The sequence below is a fragment of the Nycticebus coucang genome, chromosome 9 (assembly GCF_027406575.1).
Source record: "Nycticebus coucang isolate mNycCou1 chromosome 9, mNycCou1.pri, whole genome shotgun sequence".
Taxonomy (NCBI): domain Eukaryota; kingdom Metazoa; phylum Chordata; class Mammalia; order Primates; family Lorisidae; genus Nycticebus; species Nycticebus coucang.
This window is the reverse complement of record NC_069788.1, coordinates 110,229,311-110,255,674: the sequence shown is the minus strand read 5'-3', so window position 1 is coordinate 110,255,674 and position 26,364 is coordinate 110,229,311. Positions and strand designations below refer to the sequence as shown.

Here is a 26,364-nt window from a genome sequence, read left to right as displayed (position 1 = left end):
CAGAACTGGAAGAGTCTACAATGTTACCCAGCATGTTGTTGGCATTGTTGTAAACAAACAAGTTAAGGGCAAGATTCTTGCCAAGAGGATTAATGTTCATACTGCGCATATTAAGCACTCTTAAGAGCCGAGATAACTTCCTGAAACTCATAAAGGATAAAGGAAAATGATTAGTAAAAGAAGGAAGCCAAAGAGAAAGGTACCTGGGTTCAACTGAAGCGCCAGCCTGCCCCACCCAGAGAAGTACATTTTGTGAGAACCAACGGAAAGGCGCCTGAGCTCCCTATGAATTCAAGGCATAATAGGCACACAACATAGCACACAGGAGAACCAAGAGAACCAATAGAACAGTGATATAAGGTGCTGGAACCTATTTATTCCCCCATGAATTCATGGCATAAAAGGTGTACAGCACAGCACATGCTGTAACCAACAGACCACATGTAACAGTGATATAACATGCTGGAACCTATTTTCCCACGAATCCATGGCATAATAGTCACACAAAGCTTTGTCACATTCAATGGCGAGGCACCTCCCACGCCACTGGAGGTATAAATTCATGGATAGGTATTAAAAAGAAAAGGCTAATACTATAAAAAAATATATATTAATAAAAAGCTGAAATGCAATCATGCCAAATAAAATAGCCTAAAAACTACAGCATACACAGTGTATTTTCATACAGTGTTTGGGGAGGGGGAGAAAGTACTAAGCCAATGATTTCCTAACTGCCAAGTTGCTTCTTCATATTTTTAGGCTTGAAGTGTGATAGGCCTGTGACTCAAGGCTGAACTCTTCAAATGACTGGCTTTCTTACCTATAAGCTAGCTGGGAAGAATTTAAACTGTAACTGGGTATAATATCCAAATTTTAGAAAATCTCATTTAAAATGGATTGTAAACTAGCATTAGCACTTTTTTTTTTTTTTTTTGTAGAGACAGAGTCTCACTGTACCGCCCTCGGGTAGAGTGCCATGGCATCACACGGCTCACAGCAACCTCTAACTCTTGGGCTTACGCGATTCTCTTGCCTCAGCCTCCAGAGCAGCTGGGACCACAGGCGCCCGCCACAACGCCCGGCTATTTTTTTGGTTGCAGTTTGTCCGGGGCTGGGTTTGAACCCGCCACCCTCAGCATATGGGGCCAGCGTCCTCCTCACTGAGCCACAGGCACCGCCCCAGCATTAGCACTTTTGAAAAATGACAACAACAACAAAAAAATGTCAAACCAATGACATTATTTAGGGAAAGCTGAAAGGTGTTTAAAAATGACTTAAATTGGGCAGTGTCTGTGGCTCAAAGGAGTAGGGCGCTGGCCCCATATACCAGAGGTGGCAGGTTCAAATCCAGCCCCTGCCAAAAACTACCAAAAAAAAAAAAAAAAAGACTTAAATTATTACCAGAAGGCTTTTCTTTCATTTATGGTGATGATTATGACAACTCCTCACAGTTGCTTTTTATCCCTTGCCATAATCTATTTCCAAAATATAAATGACCCTTAGGCAACAACTCTCTAAATTCCCTAAAATTAACTCACATCCCAATTTTCTCTAATAAATGGTACTGAATTTTATTAAACTATTATGGTATCATCTAGTCTTAATGAAAATGTGGTTTTCGGGTGGCGCCTATGGCTCAATCAGTAAGGCGCCGGCCCCATACACCGAGGGTGGCGGGTTCAAACCCGGCCCTGGCCAAACTGCAACCAAAAAATAGCCGGGCGTTGTGGCGGGCGCCTGTAGTCCCAGCTACTCGGGAGGCTGAGGCAAGAGAATCGCTTAAGCCCAGGAGTTGGAGGTTGCTGTGCGCTGTGTGAGGCCATGGCACTCTACCAAAGGCCATAAAGTGAGACTCTGTCTCTACAAAAAAAAAAAAAGAAAGAAAATGTGGTTTTCAATTCAAAATCAAGAGAGCTAAAATTCTGAGTTACTACAACAGGCTTTTATTACATTATGGACCAGAAATAATGGGGAAATGTCCATATTCACTGAATGATGAGTTGATATCTCCTGCTTCAATTTTGTGCAACAAAGTTGTTATACCTGATACCAGGTATAATCTGATTTAGCCTCATTTTGTAAGGAAGGGGCAGTATGGGATATTCTCAACTGGAAATCTCAACACAAAATACATCTCAGACTCTGAGCCCGTAGCTCAGTGGTTTGTTATGGTGCCAGCCACATCCACTGGGGCTGGAGAGTTCAAACCCGGCCCAGGCCTGCTAAACAACAATGACAACTACAACAAAAAAATAGCTGGGCATTGTGACGGGCACCTGAAGCCACAGCTACTTGGGAGGCTGGGGCAAGAGAATTGCTTGAGCCCAAGATTTTGAGGTTGCTGTGAGCTGTGACACCATGGCAATCTACCAAGGGCAGCATAGTGAGACAAAACCCAAAAAACTCAAAAATAGGCCTAAAACAGATTTTTTGGCAGGCAAGACTCATCCATCATGTCAATCCATTTCTCTCTGTTCAGAGAGGAGACCCTCTGACCACTCAAATACTCTTAAGCCCATCATGATTCTCTACTTCGTACTGCCTGATCTTTCCTTACAGTGCTCATCAGCACCTGAATTTATGTATTTTTTAACTTGTTTTTTGTTTTTTTTCCCCACAAGTGCTCAAGGACCTTAGCCCCTGTTCATCCCCATATCCCAAGCCAGGTCTGGCACATACTAAATAAGTATTTGTTGAATGAATGGAAGAACTGCAAACAAAATACTCAGAATTAAATATTTCATATTTGAGTGGCACTGTGGCTCAATGGGTAGGGAGCCAGCCCCATATACTAAGGGTGGTGGGTTCAAACACAGCCCTGGCCAAACTGCAACAATAAAATAGCTGGGTGTTGTGGCAGGCGCCTGTAGCCCCAGCTACTTGGGAGGCTGAGGCAAGAGAATCCCCTAAGCACAGGAGTTGGAGGTTGCTGTGAGCTGTGTGACGCCAAGTAACTCTGCTGAGGGCCATAAAGTGAGACTCTGTCTCTAAAAAAAAAAAATTCTTATTTATTTTAATGATGTATAGGTCAAGGGCTCAGACTGGCTATTTTTTCTTGGTTTGTTTTTTGAGACAGGGTGTCGTTCATCACCTTGTCTAAAGTAACATCATCATAGTTCACTATAACCCCAAACTCCTGGGCTCAAGCCATCCTCCTGCCTCAGGCTCCAGGGTAGCTAAACATGTGCCAATAAGCCCAGCTAAATTTTCTATTTTGAATGTGTGTGGGCGGTGGATCTAGCTTTTGCTCAGGCTAGTCTTGAACTCCTGACCTCAGGCAATCCTCCTATCTCCAGGCAATCCCCCTATCTCAGCATCTCAAAGTGCTAGAATTACAGGCAGGAGTGATGGCTCACAGCAGCAATTCAATTTTAATTCAATAGAGAGAAAAGTGGCTCAAGCAGCTGGGGCGCCAGCCCCATACACCTGAGCTGGCGAGTTTGAATCCAGCCCGGGCCCACCAAACAACAATGACAACAATGATGGCTGCTACCGGCCAGGTGTGGTGGCTCACGCCTGTAGTCCCAGCACTGTGGAAGGCTGAGGCGAGTGGATTGCCTGAGCTTGGAGGTTCGAGACCAGTATGAGAAGCAGTGAGCCAGAGTGAAACCCCATCTCTACTAACATCAAAAACAGTTGGACGTTGTGGTGAGTGTCTGTAAGCTCAGCTACTGGGGAGGCAATGGGAAAGAGAATTGCCAAAGGAAAAACAGTTAAAAAAAAAAAAAAAAGAAAAGAAAATGATGGCTGCAACCAAAAAATAGCCGGGTATTGTGCTGGGCGTCTGTAGTCCCAGTTATTTGGGAGGCGGAGGCAGGAGAATCGCTTGAGCCCAGGAGTTGGAGGTTGCTGTGAGCTGTGATGCCACAGCACTCTACCCAGGGTGACAGCCTGAGGCTGTCTCAAAAAAAAAAAAAAAAGAGAGAGAGAGAGTCAAGAAAAGAGAACTAACATCTATGGAACACAGCAATGGGCCTGCACAATAGAACTCATCTAAATCAGTCAGTCTTTCTAACAATTCTATGAGCTCTATTACCTCTGCCTAACAAATAAGGGACCAAAGGAGAAAGGTTAAGTAATTCCCCCAAGACCACAAACCCTTTAAGTGATAGAGCTGTCAGGATTTGAACCCAAATCTGACTCCAGATCCAGGCTCTTTCCCTTATACCTCAGGGCTTCTCAAGAAGACTGAGATATTTAACTCAGTTGTACTACAATGTATACATGCAACTGAAGTCACAAAGACAAACAAAACATTAAAAAGTTTACAAAGTAAGCACAATGCTTTGTGAAATGCCATGTAAAAGAGGATTGATGGAAGCACATTAAGAGGGATAGAAAAGCAAACACTGATCCAGGTTAAGAGAATGTTATATTTGAAGAACTCTGAGGTGTTTAGATGGGTAGAGTCAGAGTGGGAGAAAGGAAATAAAGAGGAAGAGGGAAAGATGTGAGTTGAGGCAAAGGCAGTGCCTGTTCATTTGTTCTCTCATTGCTTATGATGAAGTTTATGTGCCAAGCACTACGCTAGACAACCACTGCAATGATGAATGAGCCAGAGTCAAGATAGTCAGGCCAGGGTGGCGCCTGTGGCTCAGCGAGTAGGGCGCCGGCCCCACATGCCGAGGGTGGCGGGTTCAAGCCCAGCCCCGGTCAAACTGCAACAACAACAAAAAAATAGCCGGGCGTTGTGGCGGGCGCCTGTAGTCCCAGCTACTAGGGAGGCTGAGGCAAGAGAATCGCGGAAGCCCAGGAGTTAGAGGTTGCTGTGAGCCGTGTGACGCCACGGCACTCTACCCGAGGGCGGTACAGTGAGACTCTGTCTCTACAAAAAAAAAAAAAAAGATAGGCCAGAGGCCGTGGCTTATGCCTATAATACTAGCACTTTGGGAGGCCCAAAAGGGTGGATTGCTTGAGCTCAGAAGTTTGAGACCAGCCTGAGCAGGAGTGAGACCCCATCTCTACTAAAAACAGAAAAACTAGACAAGTGTGGCAGGCGCCTATAGTACTAGCTACTCAGGAGGCTGAGACAAGAGGACTGCTTGAGCCAAAGAGTTTGAGGTTGCTGGGAGCTATGATGCCACAGCAGTCTACCCAGGGGCAACCAAAGGAGACTCTGTCTCCAAAAAAAAAAAAAAAAAGGAAGCTTATAGTCAATCCCAGGAGAGTGTTAAACAGACAATCACAACAGAGTGATACACAATAATATTAAGATGTTCCTAGAGGGCAAAAAGGTGAAATCAGGTCAATCAAGGCACTGCATTCACACAGATCCTTCTAAGAGAGACTGCCTCATTTACTACAACCACCAAATGCCAAGCCCAGCTGGCAGATTGTGCACTACAGCAAGTCCCCAGTTCCACCTCAAACCAAACCACAGCTGCTTGAATCACAGGGTGGACATGTGACCAAAGAGAAGACAGCCCATAGGCTGATCAGAGACCTAGAATGTAGCCTGCCATATGCAGAGGAGTGATCTCTTGCACTCAGTGGTTGCACTTTAGATGCTGGAAATGATGCAGAGACAATCTGTGAGGCAGAGACTGAGCCATGAATGGCCAAAATATAAGAAAAAGCGGAAGTGAACAGACACTATGAAAGACTGCATAGCTCCCAAATGTGTTTCGTGGCCTGCATGGTATATTATACATATATATTTGTGTGTGTGTGTGTGTGTGGTTTTTGGCAGGGGCTGGGTTTGAACCCGCCACCTCTGGCATATGGGACCGGTGCCCTACTCCTTGAGCCACAGGCACCGCCCGGTATATTTTTAAAAAATGACACCTAGCTGGCTACACCCAGCTACTATTCCCCGCAAAAAAAGGAATCAGAATTCCTTTGGAAATAGCTGCTCTGAGGTCAGGTAATTGACATACACAAGATAAGCCTAGAACACGTCATTGTGTCAGAAAACAAGGAGGCTATCAAAGACATAGGAGCCAATATGAAGGAGCCAAAGGGACAAATTGAGCATAAAGAATAGATACAACTAACACACAATAACTCTAAATATCAAAACAATACAAAAATGAATTCAGCATAATATTAAAAAAAAAAACCTGGCGGTGCCTGTGGCTCAAGGAGTAGGGCGCCGGTCCCATATGCCGGAGGTGGTGGGTTCAAACCCAGCCCCAGCCAAAAACCACCAAAAAAAAAAAAAAAAAAAACCTGTTGGACTACATTGGAAATAACACAGGCAACAATTCCTTGCTCTGAAGTGAAAACTGTGGGAAGAAATGAATTCTACATTTATTCTGCCTATGTGAATTATAAATTTTACGGTAATTAAATGGTCCAATTGACGAATTCCATAAAAATAATTTTAGCTGGCTAGGCACTTGTAGCTCAGTGACTAGAGCACCAGCCACACACACCGGAGCTAGTGGGTTCGAATGCAGCCCGGGCCTGCCAAACAACAACTACAACCAAAAAATAGCCGAGTGTTGTGGTGGGCGCCTGTAGTTCCAGCTACTTGTGAGGCTGAGGTAAGAGAATTGCTTGAGCCCAAGAGTTTGAGGTTACTGGGAGCTATGATGCCATGGCACTCTACCCAGAGCGACATAGTGAGACTCTGTCTCAAAAACAAATAATAATAATAATAATTTTAGCTAATAAATATGGAAGAATAACAAAAGTAGAAAATTGTCATTTTGCCACTTTAATAAAATAACAAATTCATATAATAGTCATCAGTGGATTCATCAGTGAAAGATAAATGAGAAGCTTTAGGCTGTTACTACCTGGTTAGACAGAAAAAACGCAACCCTACCACAAGATGTCTACATCCTAATTCCCAGAACCTATGTTATCTTACATGACAAAAGGGATTTTATGGAGGTGATTAAATTAGCAGGCATTAGATGGGAAGATTACCACTGGGGTCTTTATAAAGGAAAGGAAGAGGTGGAAAAGTGAGAGAATGAGATGAAACGATGAAGGCAAGGGAGGAAAGGGGAGATAAGGAAGAAAGTGGGGCCAGGAGAGGGGAAGGGAGAAGGGTTGACAATAACTGTGCTACTACTGGCTTTGCAGAGGGAGGAAGGAGCCATGAGGCAAAGAATGCAAAGGGCTTATAGAAGCTAGAGAAGGCAAGAAAACAGATGCCCACCCCCATGAGCCCTCCAGCTACCACAAGGAACACAGCCTTACTGACATCTTGATTTAAAGAATTCTGACTTCTAGAACTATAAAGATAAATGCCTATTGCTTTAAGCCACTAAGTTTGTGGTGATTTGTTAACAGCAGCAGTGGGATACTAATACGTGCCTGATTCCACGATCAACCTTAGCAGCAATAAGGTGCACAAAAAGTACTGTGTTGCTGCTGTGACACCCCATGAAGTAGCTGCAACAAAAGTATCAGCCTGAACCTAATTACATTTTTATAGGCTGATTCTTTTTCAAGAAATATTAGAGAAGAACTGATTAAAAGACATTTCTAGGAAAAAAGAGTTCCAAACTGTAGGACATTCTTTTTAGGGCAACTGACTCCAACAATCCAACTGCAGGCACAAAAAAGGTGAGGCAAAGAGTAGAGACTTAAGAGATACAACAAATAATTTTAAAGAGATATTTTTGAGACAAGTGAGGAAATTTGAACATGGACTGAATTTTAGATAATATCAAGAAATCATGATGGCCCCCATAGCTCAGTGGGTGGGGCGCCAGCCACAAATACCGAGGCTGGCAGATTCGAACCCAGCCCAGGCCAGCTAAAAAAACAATGGCAACCGCAACAAAAAAATAGCTGGGCATTGTCGTGGGTGCCTGTAGTCCCAGCTACTTGGGAGGCAGAGGCAAGAGAATCACTTAAGCCTAAGAGTTTGAGGTTGCTGTGAGCTGTGATGCCATGGCGCTTTACCCAGGGTGACAGCTTAAAACCGTCTCAAAAAAAAAAAAAAAAAAAGAAAGAAAGAAATCACTGTTGAGCTAGGCATGGTGGCTCAGGCCTGTAATCCTAGTACTCAAGAAGGTCGAGGCAGGTGGATTGCTTGAGCTGAGGAGTTCGAGATCAGCCTGAGCAAGAGTGACATCTCCCCTTTCCTCCCTCCCTTTTCTATTTCTAAAAATAGAAAAACTGTGAAACTCTGCCTCCAAAAAGAAAAAAAAGAAATCACTGTCAATTATGTGAGATTATACCCAAATAAAAGCTATTTTATTTATTTATTTATTTTTGAGACAGAATCTCAAGCTGTTTCCCTGGTTAGAGTGCCGTGGTGTCACAGCTCACAGCAACCTCTAACTCTAGGGGTTAAGTGATCCTCTTGCCTCAGCCTCCAAGTAGCTACAGGTACCTGCCACAATGCCTGGTTATTTTTTGGTTATAGTTGTCATTGTTGTTTGGCGGGCCCAGGCTGGATTCAAACCTGCCAGCTCCAGTGTATGTGGCTGGTGCCTTAGACGCTTGAGCTACAGACGCAGAACCTACGTTCATATTTTAAAGGAGGTGCATTCCAAAGTATGCAGGCCTGACGTACCATGACATTTAGGATTTACTTTAAGCAGTTTAGCATACAATGATAAAAGCAAAGCAAAAAAAAAAGAAAAAAGCAAAGCAATTAAGATGTTATAAGCATGGCAAGATCCTGATAAATGCTGAATCTGGGTAATGGGGACAAAGGAGGACTCCATGTGCTCTGTAACACTGAAAACAAACAAATGCCAAAATCAATTGAACTAATTGGTGACATTTAAAAAGCAGGAGCTGAGGGTGAGAGTGGCAGTGACTGAGGTCACCATGGCTACCCAGCCTGCAGACCAGGTGCAGATCATTTGCCGAAGTTATTTCACCCATGATGTTACTTCACTTGCTGGTACAAAACAGATGTCAAAGGAAAACTGTGCAGACCACTGCATACTACAGCACTCGGAGTATGTGTCATCACATTGGCAGGATCTTATCCATCCTTCAAAGTGAGAAACAATTAAAAGCACTTCCTATCAGCACTTCCTATCTGATGGTAACATACATCAGAACAAGGTCTCTGGGAAATTTAAGTGGGGGGCACAGTTTCTAACAACTTGTACCTATATGTAAGATTTACTGCACAGATACTACTGTGTCTACTTGTGTAGAGGACGGCTGATGGAAGTGAATGAAAACATTCTCTATAAGCCATTTATTCTTCAAGAACAGCTGCCTACTGAAGGCTACATTACAGCTGTGTTACCCAAAAAATTAAAAGCATAAAGACACAAAAAAGCATGAAGACGTCATGGTAAAACACATTAATTGCCACAAGAACTACATCATGAAGACAGAGATGGAGTAAAAAGCAAAGCAGGATTCTTATTCTTACCTGGCCCAAACCATCAGTGCACTAAATGAGAACATCCAGCATATATGGATCATACTTCGCACCCAGCCACCCACAGTGGAAGACTAATCCTTCACTTAACCTTGTTTTCTCTCTTCGTCTTGTTTAATGAGCCTTGGTTCTTCAGTCTCCCAGATCTGCCCTGCCTATGTACTCACTCTTTTTCTCTTGCTTTTTCCTACCAACTGCCACACCAGGCATGTTTTTCTGATTAAAAGCAAACAAAGCTATTTGAGGAAAATTTAGAAAGTACAGAAAAGTTTTAAGCAGTCAAGTAAAAATAACCAATCCATCATCCTATAACCTGGAAATATAGCTGACCCTGGAATGACATGCGTTTGTACTGTATAGTTCCATCTATACATGGATTTTTTCCCAACCAAACGCAGATCAAAAGTATAACTATAATACATACAGGATACGAAACCACATGTAGTCCAAGCCAATTTTTCTTGTAGTCATTTTGAGTACAGAACTTAAGTGCAGATATGGGTATACACAGAAGCTGGAACTGAAAGCTTTCCTAGCAAATGGAAGTATTATAATGCAATAGTAAACCGATTCTTGCAATATAATACGTACACTGTAGTTACTCAGTCTCACTTTAGTTACAAAGTAACCAGCATTAAGTTGCTAAAAAAAGTCATTCCTATCATTTACACTTAAAAAAAAAAAAAAGAAAAACAAAAAAGCAACAGCTATGAATTTATGGTTTAAAACTGGATACCTATTGGGCCAGGTGCAGTGGCTCTCACCTGTAATCCTAGCACTCTGGAGGCAGATGGATTGCCTGTGCCCAGGAGTAAATAGCCAGGCATTGTGGTGGGTGCTTATAGTTCTAGCTGCTGAAGAGGACGAGGCAAGAGGATTGCTTGAGAGCAAGAGTTTAAGATTGCTGTGAGCTATAACACCATAGCACTCTACCAATGGCAGCAAAGTGAGGCTCTGTTTTAAAAAAAAGCCAACACAGGGCGGCGCCTGTGGCTCAGTGAGTAGGGCACCGGCCCCATATACCAAGGGTTGTGGGTACCCAGCCCCGGCCAAACAGCAACAAAAAAAATAGCCGGGCATTGTGGCGGGTGCCTGTAGTCCCAGCTACTCATGGGAGGCTGTGACAGAATCACCTAAGCCCAGGAGTTGGAAGTTGCTGTGAGCTGTGTGACACCATGGCACTCTACCAAGGGGGACAAAGTTAGACTCTTGTCTCTACAAAAAAAAAAAAAAAAAAAGCCAACACAAACAAACAAACAAAAAACTGGATATCTACCTATTTATACTTAATTTTAAATAAAAGGACTTTAAAACTTGTTATTTTTCCTTAAGGGTTGTAACACATACATACATATTCCTGTTTTGAAATAAAACACATTTTTATACAGAGTAAATAAAAAGCAGAATGCTTTCTTCTCAAAATGTGGATTTCTGATTTCATTTGGAAAATCAGATATGGGAAAATGGGGGAAAATTGAGAGTAGTGAGGATTGTTAATTTGTCATCATTACTGATTAGAAAAAAATATTTGGCCCAATTGTTTTGTTACTTACTTGGCATTCGGGTTTAGAACCATATCTGATTAAGTAGGCAAGAGAACAGAATAAACATGAGAGAAATGAGTGACAGCAAAACACTAGGATGTAGATGCATAAACTCCTGCTGGTGAAGTTCCTCCAGCAGTTGTAGATCCAATATAATTCCCATAAGGCCATGCTACAGACGCTGACAATAGTTTATCTCCCAAATAAAGTAGAAATATGGTCTTGTTATACCTGAAGCTCTATTAATAAGTAAAGTTGGCTGGGCATGGCCGCTCACCTGTAATCCTGTAACCTGGAGGCCCAGGGAGGAAGATTCCTAGAGGCTCAGAATTCAAGACCAGCCTGAGCAAGAGTGAGACCCCATTACTACAAAAAAATAGAAAAATCAGCCAGGGATGGTGGTGAGCCCCTGTAGTCCCAGCTACTGGGAAGGATGAGGCAGGAAGATTGCTTGAAGTTGCAAGAGTTTGAGGTTACAGGGAACTATGATGAAGCCACTGCACTGTAGCTAGGGTGACAGAGCAAGCCCCTGTTTCAAAAATAAAAATGTTTCTTACTATTTAGTCTAAAAAAAGGTCCACCGTGTTAAAAAGAAATAAAAAAAAAAAAAAAGACCACCACCAGGCTTACTGTGAATGAATAAGATAACCTAAAATGCAATCAAATTCTGACATAAAATTATATTAATGTCTCAAAGACCAGGCCAGGAAGCCACACTTTACTACAAACTGGGACCAAACTGTTATGATGGTAGTAGTTGTCACCATCTGAGAGTATAGTTAATATTTAGCCAATTCCAGACTCTAGCATGTTAAAGAGAAAGCACTAGAAACAGACTACTTTGAAAACAATAATCAACTTTAATCAATTACAAGAATTAACAAATTGAAAACCAGGAGGGCATAAGATTGCAGTACTTTTCCCTCAACCCTTAACTACCTGAGAAATCAATTCCATCTGTGACGTCCACCAGTTTAGTCTACCCCTCTAAGCCTCGGTTTCCTCGTTCGTAAAATGGGGCTCACGGTGCCTACCTACTCCAAAGGCTAATGCACGAACCAAATAGTAAGGTATGCAAAGTAGCACAGGAACTGATAGCAGATGCTCGATAAGTAACAGATTTTATTAATCACAATCAGCTTTATCGTCCCCATTATTTTACTGCAGGTATCGCTGTGTCTTACGACGCCAGTCCCCGTAGTCAACAACCAAAGACTACTTTGGAGAAGTTCAAGGTACTAGAGACCACAACAAGTAAAAGACGCCGACGATGGTCGCCTCAGCTCAGCCGTCATCACATCCGCCAAGGCCGGGAGGCCCTTCTGTGGGTTCCCAGGCACCGGAGCCCCGCCCCGCCCCGCCCCGCCCGGCCAATGGCCACCAGCCAGGTGAGGGGGCGTCTCCGCCCCACATCCTCAGCGCCCAGGGGAGGCCGCGCCAACCCCGGCCCACGCTGGCCCCATCCCCCGTCCGCGGGCCTCCCCTCGCCTGAGCCTGCGGTCTCCCTCCCGGCCCCACGCCCCCGCCCCTGCTGCCGCTGCCGCACCTTGAGGTGGCTGCGCAGGCCGCCGGCGCCGCCAGACTGGTCGGAGATCTCGTACGCGCCCGTCACCAGCAGGTCCTTGTGGATCTCCTCGCGAAGGCACTTGCGAGAGTTAACGGGCAGGTGGAAAGAGATGGCGAGGACCACGCTGGGGCCGAGCAGGAACAAAAGTGGCAACGCCAGCGGGCAAGGGCCACGCCGGGCCAATGGACCAGACAGACCAGACATGGTGCCGGAGACTCGTTCACCACCCCCGGCCTCTACCGCGCCGGAACCGGGCGGACCCGCGTGACTCACCTCTGACCCACTGATGCCGTCTGCGCCATTTTGGAGTCTGGCAAATAGAGGCCGTCTGTATAGCGGATCTTTTGAAAAGGAAGAAAGCAGGTGATACCATGTCACAAGTTTAAGTGGTTAAAGAAGGTTTTTCTAAAAGATTGTTGCAAAAGTTTAATTTTTGTTGAGGTTAGGAGGTTAATAAGTCGGCCATGGCAAGTATGGGCAGCCCTGGAAGTAATTCTCCTTTAACTTCCGGAAGATGTACCCGCGTTTTTTAAGGTCGATGACAACATAGCAACCAAGCCCCAATAAGGAACAGCCACAAGGCCTTTCTCTGGGCCCGCCCACCGGCCGCCTAGGTGCGCGAGCAGAAACGGAGGCTGAGGCTGGGTTTCCCCGGCCTGGGGTAGTTTGCGTCCACGTCGGGGGTCTTGTCGTCTTGGTGACAGCTGGGACGTTGAGGCATGTCAAAGGCATCTTTGAGAAAAGATTTCGAGGAAGGATCATTATTTGGCTGTTAGCAAGTGTGGACCAGTACCACAGAGAAGAAGGTGTGCGGTCACCTGGTGAATGTGAGCTGGGCAGGCGTCCAGTTCACACCTAGCTGGCTCTCCGAATGTGCTTTTTATTATTTTTAGCAAACAGTGAGCATCTTCTATACAAGGTTATATTCAAAGTAAATTTGAATTTATTGAAATTGAATAAAATACCATGTTTTGGTCTAGCTTGAGAGAGAAACATAATTAAGAATATACCAGATAATCAACTATTTGTATGTTTTAAATGCGTACTTTATAATACAAATTATCTACAATAACCAAATCTATAATAAACAAATTCACATCTATCAGGAGGCTATCTATAATAAACAAATTCACGGGCGGCGCCTGTGGCTCGGTCGGTAAGGCGCCGGCCCCATATACCAAGGGTGACGGGTTCAAACCCGGCCCCGGCCAAACTGCAACCAAAAAATAGCCGGGCGTTGTGGCGGGCGCCTGTAGTCCCAGCTGCTCGGGAGGCTGAGGCAAGAGAATCGCTTAAGCCCAGGAGTTGGAAGTTGCTGTGAGCTGTGTGAGGCCACGGCACTCTGCAGAGGGCCATAAAGTGAGACTCTGTCTCTACAAAAAATAAATAAATAGGGCGGCGCCTGTGGCTCAGTGAGTAAGGCGCCGGCCCCATATGCCGAGGGTGGTGGGTTCAAGCCCAGCCCCGGCCAAACTGCAACAAAAAAATAGCCGGGCGTTGTGGCGGGCGCCTGTAGTCCCAGCTGCTCGGGAGGCTGAGGCAAGAGAATCGCCTAAGCCCAAGAGTTAGAGGTTGCTGTGAGCTGTGTGATGCCACGGCACTCTACCGAGGGTGATAAAGTGAGACTCTGTCTCTACAAAAAAAAAAAAAATAAAATAAATAAATAAATAAATAAAAATAAACAAATTCACACAGTAATTCATCCATTCATTCAAAAAATACTTTGAGTACCTACTGTACACCAGACACTATGCATGTATACTAACATGTTTATTGATTTAACAAAACGTTAAAATGCTATCAAATATTCAGAGTTGGAGAGTATATGAAGATAAACATGAAAAACAGCCTATGTTTCAAATTATTATATACTTTGATTAATGTTTATTGAGCATCTACAGAAACACCCAAAAGATTGACTATCTGCTCTTAGTAATTTAAATATATATATATATTTTTTTAATAACTCCATTCAGTCCATCTAGTTCTTTCCTGGAACTGAAGTCCCACAAACAAAGTAAGCACTGTAAAGCATTAAAAAATTTGATAAATGCCATATAATAATTTCATGAGGTGTCCACTTAGGAACATTAAGTTTGATTGTTTTATTCCTCCTCTAAGACTGTTAGTCCACTCAGTACATCCTGATAATTTGCATTGGCCTTTTTCGTGCCAGTGCAGGGAATCAGTATAAGCAGTTATCTAATTCATTGTTTACTCGCATTCCAGAGGCTCTGCTGACCAATTGCAAGAGATTTGCAACTCATTAAAAAACTGTATTAGGCCAGGCGTGGTGGTTCATGGTTGTAATCCCAGCACTTTGGGAGGCTGAGGCTGGGAGGGAGGATCACTTGAGACCAGGGGTTCAAGGTTACAATGAGCTATGATTAGGCCACTGCACTGTCAAGGTTCCATTTTACTTATGTATTGTGTTTTTTAATCTGTTTCCCTAACTAGAATGTCCATTTGTGATGGCAGGGATTTTTGCGAGTTATGATCAGGCCACTGTACTCCAGCTTGGGTGGACAACAGAGCAATACCGTGTCTCTAATAACACAAAAAATTGAGAAAGCCCAACTGTATGTGTTTTTAAAATTTTGATCTTACATTTCACATTTATATAATCAAGTGTTTTGAAATATTTTTACACATCTGATTTAATCTCATTTGATGTTTTCAAAAACACTGTAAAATAGTCTGGGCACGTCTGTTCATTTTACAGATGAGGAAACTGAGTTTCTGAGAGGGCAAAGAACTTTTGTACTGTTCAAGAAAAAATTACTCATGACACTTGCTAGAGAACATTAAGCAGACCTTTATTCAGGAGACTATCAAGTGAGGTACACAGGGGCTACTGCAATGGGGATTTTTAGTAGGGGATGGAGATTGGATCCAACTCTGAATATAAATAAAGAAAAGTAGGAATTTATAGCCAAGGATCAGAATGAGGATCAGTAGATGAAGAATTGCTAAGAGGAAATATTGGGGAAAGGGGGAGATTCTGGTTAAACTTAACAGGATTCTTGCTAAAATTAGACAATGGGAAGGCACAGAAATCTAAAGTCAGGGCCTACTTTAGAAGACACTTGAGAATAGCCTGAGTAGAGTTCAGTCAAGGAGAGAATCTTTGTTAGTACCCCAGATCCCATATCTTTTTGTTTTTTTCTGATGTGGGGTCTCACTATGTTGCTCAGGCTGGTCTTGAACTCCTTAGGCCTAAGTAACCCTCCTACCACAGTCTCCCTTGGTGTGTGCCACTATGCTCAGCTTAACTCCCATATCTTAAAAGTGACAAAGGCAATCTAAAGACCTGAGCTTTCCTCGGGAAGTTGCTATCATTTCTTATTTTGCAGATGAAGAAACTGAGACTTAGAGAATTCAGTTACTTTCTTTTTTTTGAGACAGAGCCTCAAGCTTTTGCCCTGGGTAGAGTGCTGTGGCATCACAGCTCACAGCAACCTCAAACTCCTGGGCTCAAGTGAGTCTCCTGTCTCCGCCTCCCAAGTAGCTGGGACCACAGGCACCCGCCACAACGCCCGGCTATTTTTTGGTTGCAGCCGTCATTGTTGTTTGGCGGGCCTGGGCTGGATTCGAACCCGCCAACTCAGGTGTACATGGCTGGCGCCTTAGCCGCTTGAGCCACAGGCTCTGAGCCATCAGTTACTTTCTTATGTCACAGCCGCTAGTCCTTTCTTACCCTGTAGTCTTACTTTTCCCCAACCTCCAATACTTCCTGTCTCCCTTCCCCCCTTTTAAAATAGTTTTCTCCTTAGCACTCATCACTATCTAATGTAGCATATATTTTACCTATTTATTTTGTTTATTAATCTGTTTCCCTAACTAGAATGTCCGTTTTGTGATGGCAGGGATTTTTGTCTATTTTGTTCACTGCTTCATCTCCTGAACCTATAACAGTGCCTGGCAGTTAGGTACAATAAGTAATGGTTCAGTGAATGTAAGAATGCTTCCTCAGGGGGCCAAGCAGCAAATTCCTCCCATTATTTTTTAGCTGTTTTCACCCAAATTAAGTTAATCTGTGATGTATCTAAAGTGTAGGTATGACTTCACTTTCACCAATAACATGTACTTTTTTGTTTTTGAGACAGAGTCTCACTTTGTTGCCCTTGGTAGAGTGACATAGATCATAGCTCACAGCAACCTCAAAGTCTTGGGCTCAAGTGATCCTCTTGCCTGAGCCTCCAAGTAGCTGGGAATACAGGTGCCCACCACATTGGAGGCTATTTTTAAAGATGGGGGTCTCTGCTCATGCTCAGATTGGTCTTGAACTCCTGAGATTAGGCAATCCACCTACCTTGGGCTTCCAGGGTGCTAGGATTACAGGTGTGAGCCACCATGCCCTGCCTGTGCATCCTTTTTTTCATAATTGGAATGTGTTCTTATTTCCATATGAGGACATAAAAAAAAAAAAACACCACACCAATTGGGGGGGCAGAGTAGATAACCCTTAGGAAACAAACTTTTAAACTTGAGCCTGCATTAAAGAAGGTATCATTTTACACCTGTATGGCCAAGAGGTCTCATTTGGAATTGGAGAACAAAATGCTCCGTAAGTGCTGCTTCCTGGCCAGCAATCCTCTGCCATCCCGTCATCCTGAAACTTCCCCAGCCAGACTCACCTAAGATTCCTGAGCCTCTGGTGGTAAAGAAATGTCACAAGGACACACCCTCTACCCAGCCAATCCCTCAACCACAGGTTTCTTTTGTATAGGAAGGAGCATGTTTAAAACATACCTCATCGCAGACAGTGAATCAGAAGCTCTTATTAGAAATCTGAATTTACAACAAGCTTGCTGGGTGATTTTGTGGTGGGGAGTCCTCTGAAGTGTGTGGGCCCTTTCCTCATGCCTCCTTTAACTATCCTAATCCTCCAGTGTAGCTCGAGGCTCTCCAGCTCCAGTATAAAAGCCATCAAGGATTCCTAACTCCATTGTCCCAACCCATTTACATCCCACTCACAACGTGTATTTACACAGCTAAGACTAGGTGGGTTCTGCGAAGATACAAAAGACCCTTTTGGAAAGTAATTTGGCAGTATGTGCCATGTGCCATACTGTTTAACCTAGAGGATTCCAATCGGTCTTCTAAATGTTGGACCTGGTCCTGGAAACTGGTGCTGCATTCCAGGTGATGTCACTCAACCCCACAACTTTAAATGCATCTCTAACCCTGGATCTCTAACCCTGACCTCTCCCCTAGGTTTCAGAGTCTATATTGAGCTCTCTACTCTGCATCTCCACTTGGATGACTAACAGTGAAATCAGACTTAATTCTTGATTTCCTTTCTCCCCCGCTCCCAAATCTACTTCTTCCCCATCTCAGTAAATGGCACCACCTTCTACCCAGTCACTGAGACCATCCTTGTTTCCTCTTTCTCTTGTCCCCTCCTCAGACAGAGCCAGTTCATCAAGTCCTATCAGTTATGAGTCCTAAAACACATGCTGATCAGTTTCTACTTCTCCCTAAGCTAGGGGTCCACAAACTACCTCCCAGTTAGGCAGGTGAGAACTGGCATGCAACCTCTTGTTTTTGTATTGCCCAAGAGTGAAAAATGGTTTTTACATTTTTGGAGGGTTGTCAAAAAGGGAGGAGGAGCAGGCACAGGGGAAAGAGGAGAATGTATGACAGAGAGCTATGTGGGCTACAAAGCCTAAAATATTTACTATCTGACCTTTTACATAAAAGATTTCCTTGTCTCAGCTAAGCAGACAAGACAACAGCCTCCTTGCTACTGTCTCTCCTTCTATCCTTGGAAATAGACAATAATCATACTCATAAATACACGCAGAATGATTTTTTGAAAATGTAAATCAGACAAATTAGAATAAACCCCAAAAACCTCACCACAGCCCAAAAGGCCACTGTTGTCTGGACTCTTGCTTACCTCTCTAATCTCATCTTACCCAATGATGACTTACCTGGTTTTCCAAACAGTTTAAGCTCCTACCAGCATCAGAGCCTTTGTACTTGCTGTCTACCGGGAGCTCTCCTCTTCAGCTCTTGTCTGATGGACTCTGGACTCTGCAGACTGTTCCTCATCAGTCAGGTCCCAGCTGAATGTCCAGTTCTAGAGATTCTACCCTACATAAGTAACTCCGTCCCCAGGTTATTTCTGTCCCGTTATGTGGGTTTTTTTGTTTTTTTTTTTTTTTGGCCGGGGCTGGGTTTGAACCCACCACCTCCGGCATATGGGACCGGCGCCCTACTCCTTGAGCCACAGGTGCCGCCCCCGTTATGTGGTTTTTTATCTACATAGTACTTACCAATATTTGAGAGTATCTTATATATTTTGATTCTTGTTTATCATCATCGTCATCATATACTACTGGAATTTAAAATCCAGAAGAACAAGGGCTTTGTTTTTTGCCTGACATATCCCTGAGATCAGGCACAGTACACTGTACATAAGGGGTACTCGACAAATGTCTGTTGAATGATTGAATGAAATGATATAAAGTGCCTAGCACAAGATGAACATAGAGCAGTTGCTCAATAAGTGGTAGTTCCTTCCTCTATCTAGTGACTACAGCATTTTAGTTGCCATTTTTCTTTTTTTTTTTTTTTTCGTAGAGTGCCTCGGTAGAGTGCCATGGCATCACACAGCTCACAGCAACCTCCAACTCCTGGGCTTAAGCAATTCTCTTGCCTCAGCCTCCCAAGTAGCTGGGACTACAGGCGCCCACCACAACGCCCAGCTATTTTTTGGTTGCAGATCAGCCGGGGCTGGGCTTGAACCCACCACCCTCGGTATATGGGGCCGGCACCTTACCGACTGAGCCACAGGCGCCACCCTAGTTGCCATTTTTCATATGAAGAAGCTGAAGTCCAAAACTGTTAAGTGACTTGCCTCAAGCCATACAATGAGTCAGTGTGAGAGCTGAAAATAGAAATGAGAGATTTGATAAAACTTGGTATCTATTATTTAGTTCCAACCCTAATAAGAAATTTTAGAATCCTGGGTAGTCTGTCTCTATCCTCACTTATAGTCATAATACAACATTTGTGGTGCATACATGAATGTAAGTTTTCCGGAGCATCCATGAAGATGTTACTAATTAACACAGAAACTTGTGATACCCACTCGAATCTCCTCTCAATTTATTCTGCTTAAAGAAACAAGATTTATCTTCTTCTTCTTCTTCTTCAGATTCCTATGGTGCTATATTTTTGTTTTCTTAGGTGGGAAACATAAACACCTCACCATCTTCTCATTAATGTCCTTCATCAACATTCTCTGTAAACTTTGTCAAAACTGATTATTCACATTAGGACCCTGCCTTATATGAGTCTGTGCTATAGAACAGGATCACAGTTCTTCTATTGATATATTTGGGCCAAAAGCATAAGAAGTCTGGACTTAACAGACTAAAAAAAATTATTAGGAAGAATTACGGAGATGATGCAAGCAAAAGATACAAAAGTTATGCCAAAAGAACAAGTTTCAGAAAACTTAAGAACCATCACATGAACTATCACCACTACTCACAAGCCTTGAGAACAAACCAAAGTTGAAAAGGACAGAACTCCAAGAGGAGAAGGCCTCCCTTCTTAAGCACTGTTTCCTTATGGAGAACATTGGTCCGCTAGAACTCCAGGTCCTAGTGCACGGAGGTGAAGTTCTGGAGGCCAGGAAGGCAATATCCCACAGTGGGAATGAGGAAAAAAAAAATCTACAGACTAGTCAGAATGGAGGAAGTAAGAACATAAAGGATAGAATCGTAAAAGGTGGGACTCTAAGGGAGAAAGAAATAGGATCAGGGAGGGCAGATGGGAACTGCAGGGACCCCCTGTTTAGTTGATGTCTGTAGCCACTTATGCTACAATGAAGGAAGAAAAGCACTGGGAAAGGAAGAAATGGGCCGGGGGAGAGGGAAGGAGAGGATGGGTGAATTCACACCTAGTGGGTGAAGAGCACACTTATAGTTTTGACTCAACCTGTATAAAAAACAAAGTGTGTAAATAAAGCATGTATCCACCCCTAATATTCTGAAATAAAAACATTCACAAGACACATACATGCAAAAATATTCCTGTGCAAAAAAAAAAAAGTAAAGAAAGAAAAGAAAGACACGGAAAACTGCTCAGAACCTTTTGAAGTGGCCTCAGAGTTAAGAACCTCAAGAAAAGGATTAATGGGAGAGTCAAAAAATGTCCTTTTCTTTTTCTTTGAGACAGAGCCTCAAGCTGTCACCCTGGGTACAGTGCTGTGGCATCACAGCTCACAGCAACCTCCAACTTCTGGGCTTAAGCGATTCTCTTGCCTCAGCCTCCCAAGTGGCTGGGAGCACAGGCACCTGCCACAACGCCTGACTTTTTTTTGGTTGCAGCCGTCATTGTTGTTTGGCGGGCCCAGCTCAGGTGTATGTGGCTAGTACCTTAGCCGCTTGAGCCACAGGCACCGAGCCTCAAAAGATGTCTACTCCTGGCTGGGCGTGGTGGCTCACACCTGTAGTCCCAGTGCTGTGGGAGGCCGAGGCGGGTGGATTGCCTGAGCTCAGAGGTTTGAGACCAGTATGAACAGCAGTGAGCCAGAGTAAAACCCCGTCTCTATTAACATCAAAAACATCGCCAGAGAAAGAAGAAAATGAACAACAAAAAAGAGTACTTCAAACAAAGAAGAATGAACAAGGAAGCCGAAATTAAAAATTAAAAAAAAAAAAGAGGGCGGCGCCTGTGGCTCAAGGAGTAGGGCGCCGGTCCCATATGCCAGAGGTGGTGGGTTCAAACCCAGCCCCGGCCAAAACAATAAAAATAAAAATAAAAATAAAATAAAATAAAAGCTGAAAAAAAAAAAAAAAAAAAGATGGCTACTCCCAAACATTAACTATACTCTTCACCTGGACACAGGCATGCCTGAAGCCTGCACACATGCAGATTGACAGAGGGCTAGGATTACTGCAAAAGGGTTCTGAAACATTAAATCTTTTTTTTTTTTTTCGTAGAGACAGAGTCTCACTTTATGGCCCTCAGCAGAGTGCCGTGGCCTCACACAGCTCACAGCAACCTCCAACTCCTGGGCTTAGGCGATTCTCTTGCCTCAGCCTCCTGAGTAGCTGGGACTACAGGCGCCCGCCACAACGCCCGGCTATTTTTTGGTTGCAGTTTGGCCCGGGCCAGGTTTGAACCCACCACCCTCGGTATATGGGGCCAGTGCCTTACCTACTGAGCCACAGGCGCCGCCCTGAAACATTAAATCTTAGTGGCCTAGAGTGGAGGACTTCACAGTTACCGGTGTTTACTCCTAACTCAGAGAAAGTTTTGGGTTTCCTCCCCGGTGCAGTTACCTTGCCTGCCATTAAGTGGTCAGTATCTGGCATCCACTATCACTGGCTATCTCTGAAATCTTCCAGAACTCATTCTTCTTCAAAAAAAGATCCATCCTGCGAAAGTGATGGACCATACAAGTGGAAAAAAGTCACCAGCTGGCCCATAATCATAGCACTCTTGGAGGCCTCGTTGTAAGGATCACTTGATGTCAGGAGTTTGAGACCAACCTGAGCAAAATGAGACCCATCTCTACTAAGAATAGGAACAATTATCTGGGCTTGGTGGCAGGCATCTATAGTCCCAGCTAGTTGGGAGACTGAGACAGGAGGATTGCTTGGACCCAGATGTTTAAGGTTGCTGTGAGCTAAGCTGATGCCATGGCACTCTAGCCTATATGACAGAATGAGACTCTGTCTAAAAAAATAAAAATAAAAAAAAGAGCACCAGCTGCAGACACCTTGCTAATGCCTGTATGACTTCTTTTCTTTATAACCTACTGGAATAGCCTCTGAATATCAGACTCACCTGGCGGCTTAAAAAAAAAATCTGGGTGGCGCCTGTGGCTCAAGGAGTGGGGCGCTGGTCCCATATGCCGGAAGTGGTGGGTTCAAACCCAGCCCCAGCCAAAAACCACAAAAAAAAAAAAAAACTCCGTACCTACATGAATGAAAACAGAATATCTGGGTTTGATATGGAAATAGTATGTTTCAGTGAGTCCCTAAGTTTGCAGCATATCCGAATCATCTGGAATGTTTAGAAAATAATGATGCCTGGCTCCCACTCCCAGACATGCTGATGTAATTGGCTTGGGATGCAACTTGGGCACCAGGATTTTAAAAAATTCCTCTGTGTTGGCTCGGCACCTATGGCTCAAGCGGCTAAGGCGCCAGCCATATACACCTGAGCTGGCGGGTTCAAATCCAGCCTGGGCCCACCAATGACGGCTACAACCAAAAAATAGCCAGGTGTTGTGGCGGGCACTTGTAGTCCCAGCTACTTGGAGGCAGAGGCAGGAGAATCGCTTGAGCCCAGGAGTTGGAGGTTGCTGTGAGCTATGATGTCACAGCACTCTACCCAGGGCAACAGCTTGAGGCTCTGTCTCAAAAAAAAACTTGAAAAAATTCCTCTGTGGTCCAATGTGCATCCAGGGTTGAAAACCAATGTGCTAGTCTAACCCTTGTCCATTCCTATTTTAGCCCCTAATGTTTCAATGCCTTTCAAGTAGCATGCTCTCAGTAAGTATTTCTCAGTTTGATTTACATCTTTGTTTTTCCAGCTGAAGCGCTGTCATCCTTCCACCTAGAACACAATATGAAAATTTGTCATCTGGTAAGGACAGTACCTGCAGCACTCGCTTGAATACAAGGTTCACTCCTCTGCTGGCCATGAGCTCCCAGCTCAAGCGTTAGCAAAGAGGGAGGAATGGGAAGTGAAGGCTTCAGAGGAGAAGGAAGCTCTCTCCACCAGCACATGGGGGAGCCTTTTTCTTCTCCCTTGCAGAAAATCGTTGTGGCACGTGGACAAAGGAAGTATTAATAACCTTTCTAAAGACAAACTTCTCCAACATTTGGTGTTTCACAGACCGCAACCAGTGCTGTTAGTTCTACAGATGGCCAACTTCTGCATTTTGGATGACGGCTTCCGAAGATAGCTCAACTTACATCCCTAAAGCAGAAGACTCAGCTATGAGGAAGGAACCATTCACATCTCTAAGCCAGAGGTCAAAAGCCACTACCCACATTTTGGTCGAGGATAAGGGGATTGACCACCAAACAAAGTCATTAGAGGCAGCCAACTTTTTTGGAGTGAAATTAAAGGAACATTACAGCATCATCACAACCAGGGCCTACTGGCATGAACTAGGCATTCCACGGGAGATATGTACTCTAGATGGGGCAGGGGTGGTGGTGGTGGTCCTGGCTCTGTGCTGACACTCATTCATTTACATTTTTGAGGCACTGGCTTCCCTCCCTTGTAAAGTGTGAAGCCAGCAACTGATAGCAGATTCTTCCTCTGACTTTTTATAAACCTGCATCCAGAGAGAACTGGAGAAATAGCAAACTCACAAAGGTGATGATAATACGTCACTAACAGTTGTCCTTCAACATTCTCCATCAGGGCCTGGTGTTCCTGGCTGGGGATTTGGCCACAGCTGAACTGTCTGCAGGTTCCAACCTCTCCAGCTTAGAGTCTAATTGCAAAGACCTTCCCAAAGCAGCTTTGGTGACTAGGATGAAAGCATCTGAGTTAGCTTCCTAGAGCCACAAACTGGGTGGCCTAGAGCAACAGAAATATATTCTCTCATGGTTCTGGAGGCGAGAAGTCTGAAATCAAGGAGTTGCCAGGGCTGTGCTCCCTCTGAAGGCTTTAGGGGAGAATCCTTTCTCACTTCTTTTTGCTTCTGGTGGCTGCAGGCATGCCTTGGAGTGGCTGTGCCTTCTGTCTTCACATGGTCTTCTCTCTCCTGTGTCTCTGTGTGTCTCCTCCCATGATGAGGTAGGACCCACTCAGATAATCCAGGATGACCTCAAGATTCTTTTTTTTTTTTTTTTCACTTTAATAAATCTACTTTAATTTCAAAAGAAATTCATCCAGAAAGGACAGTAAGATACAATAGACCTCAAGATTCTTAACTTACTTATTTCCCCAAGGACCTTTCACAGGTTCTAGGAATTAGGACTTCAGCATGCCTTTGAGGGGGTCACAATTCAACTCAATACAGCCTCCAGATGGAAAAGGCAGGGGAATGTCTAGGGGGCCTTGCCACCTCATGCCACACAGACATGATCTCTTCCACCAGGCCATCTAATTCCTTCTGTACTTTCTGTATCATCTTCTCCCCCTACCTGGGCCACCTGCCTCAGAATTATCTCAGGAGCTGGTTAAAAATACAAATTTCTGTCTTCATGCCCCAGCCCCCACTGTTGCTACTTCCAATGAATCAGGCTTCCTGTGGATAGGGCCCAAGAGTGTGCATTTTGAATCATCTCCCTGGGAGACTCCGATGCACTTGAAGTATGAACACCCTGCTATGCTGTGAATTCAAGCAGTATTTTCTGCTGCATCCTTAGATGTCTTACATTTATTTGAGTTAATGGGAGCCAGGATTTAACTGTGTAGCCCTGGAGTCAGAATGCCTCAGTTCTGTTAGCAACCTGCTACAGTTTGAATATGTTTCCCAAAGATCATGTGCTGGAAACTTAATACAAAGTATTAAAATATGTTGAAGGTGGAGCCTGATAAGAAGTGATTAGGTCAGGAGGGCTCTGCCCTCATGAATGAGTTGATGGGAGTGGGCTTGTTATAAAATGGGTCAGCCCCCTGTTTTTCTCTTGCCCTCTCCCCCTCTCTTGTCCTCCCCCCTTCTGCCGTCAGATGGCATAGAGAGAAGGTCTTCACCAGATGCCAGTCCCTTGACTTTGGACCTGCCAACCTCCAGAACTATAAGAAATAAATTTCTTTTCTTTATAAATTACCCAGTCTGTGATATCCTGTTATGGCAACATGAGGCGGACTAAGAAAAGAAGTGCTGTTGCTATAACAAATACTTGAAAATGTAGAAGTAGTTTTGGACCTGAGAAATCGGTAGGGGCTGGAAAAATTTAGAGGACAAAATAGAGAAAGCCTAGATTGCTATAAATGAAGTATTAAGGGCAATTCTGGGTGAGGGCTCAGAAGAAGAGGAGAGCTATAGGAAAGTCTGGAACCTCTTAGAGATGATTTACATGGTTGTAATCAGAATTTTGGTAGAACTATGGACAAAGGCCATTCTGGTGAGATCTGATGGAAATGAGGAACAAGGTATTGGAAACTGGAGTAAAGGCCATACTTATTATGAGATGGCAAAGAACTTGGCTGAATTGTGTCCGTGCCTGAGGGCTTTATGGAAGGTGGAATGTAAGAGCAAGGAACTAGAATATCTGGCAGAAGAAATTTTTTTTTTTTTTTTCAGTTTTTGGCTAGGGCCAGGTTTGATCCTGCCACCTCCAGTATATGGGGCCGGCGCCCTACTCCTTGAGCCACAGGCACCACCCATAAGAAGAAATGTCTAAGCAAAATATTGAAGGAGCTGTGTGGCTACTTTTAACCACATACTGTAGACATGAGAGGAAAGAAATGACTTAAAGATGGAATTTATAATTGAAAGAGAAGCAGAATGCAAAGATTGGAAATTTTTAGCTTGACCAGGTAAGGAATAAAAAAGCATGTTGGGAAGAACAAACCAAGGGTGTGTGTGGCCAATTGTTTGCTGAGGAGATTAGTACAGATAGAAGGGAACCTCAGGACAATTGAGAGAATGACCTCAAAGGCCTTTCAGCGACCTTCAAGGCTGTCCTTCCCAGCTCAGACCCAGATCTCTAGGAGGGCAGCCCAGGTTCTGAGGACATGACCAGTCCTCACTGCCCTGCTCCACCTGCTCACTGCTCAGAGCCGCTAATTTTTCCATTTGTAGTAGAGATGGGGTCTCTCTTGCTCTGACTGGTCAGCAACCTGCACTTCTTCATGGTACTCCCTGCGTCAGCCCTGGCTCCAGCAGGCCCAGGTGCAGCTTAGCCCACTGCTCTGGAAAATGCAAGGGGGTAAACCTTGGTGGGTCTGCATGGTACTAATTCTGCAAGCACACAGTGTAAGAGCTATAGGAGCATGGCTTCCTCTACCTA

General features: G+C 44.1%; 1 protein-coding gene across 1 annotated transcript in view; it reads right to left on the bottom strand.

The window, feature by feature from the left end:
* Window positions 1–12,690, bottom strand: part of TMED10 (transmembrane p24 trafficking protein 10) — a 52,757-nt gene extending 40,067 nt beyond the window's left edge. The window contains exon 1 of the mRNA XM_053602400.1: window positions 12,398–12,690. Within this exon, the coding sequence (XP_053458375.1) occupies window positions 12,398–12,622 (225 nt within the window). The 5' untranslated portion in view covers window positions 12,623–12,690. The remainder of the gene's footprint in view (window positions 1–12,397) is intronic.
* Between the last annotated feature and the right edge of the window lie 13,674 nt (window positions 12,691–26,364).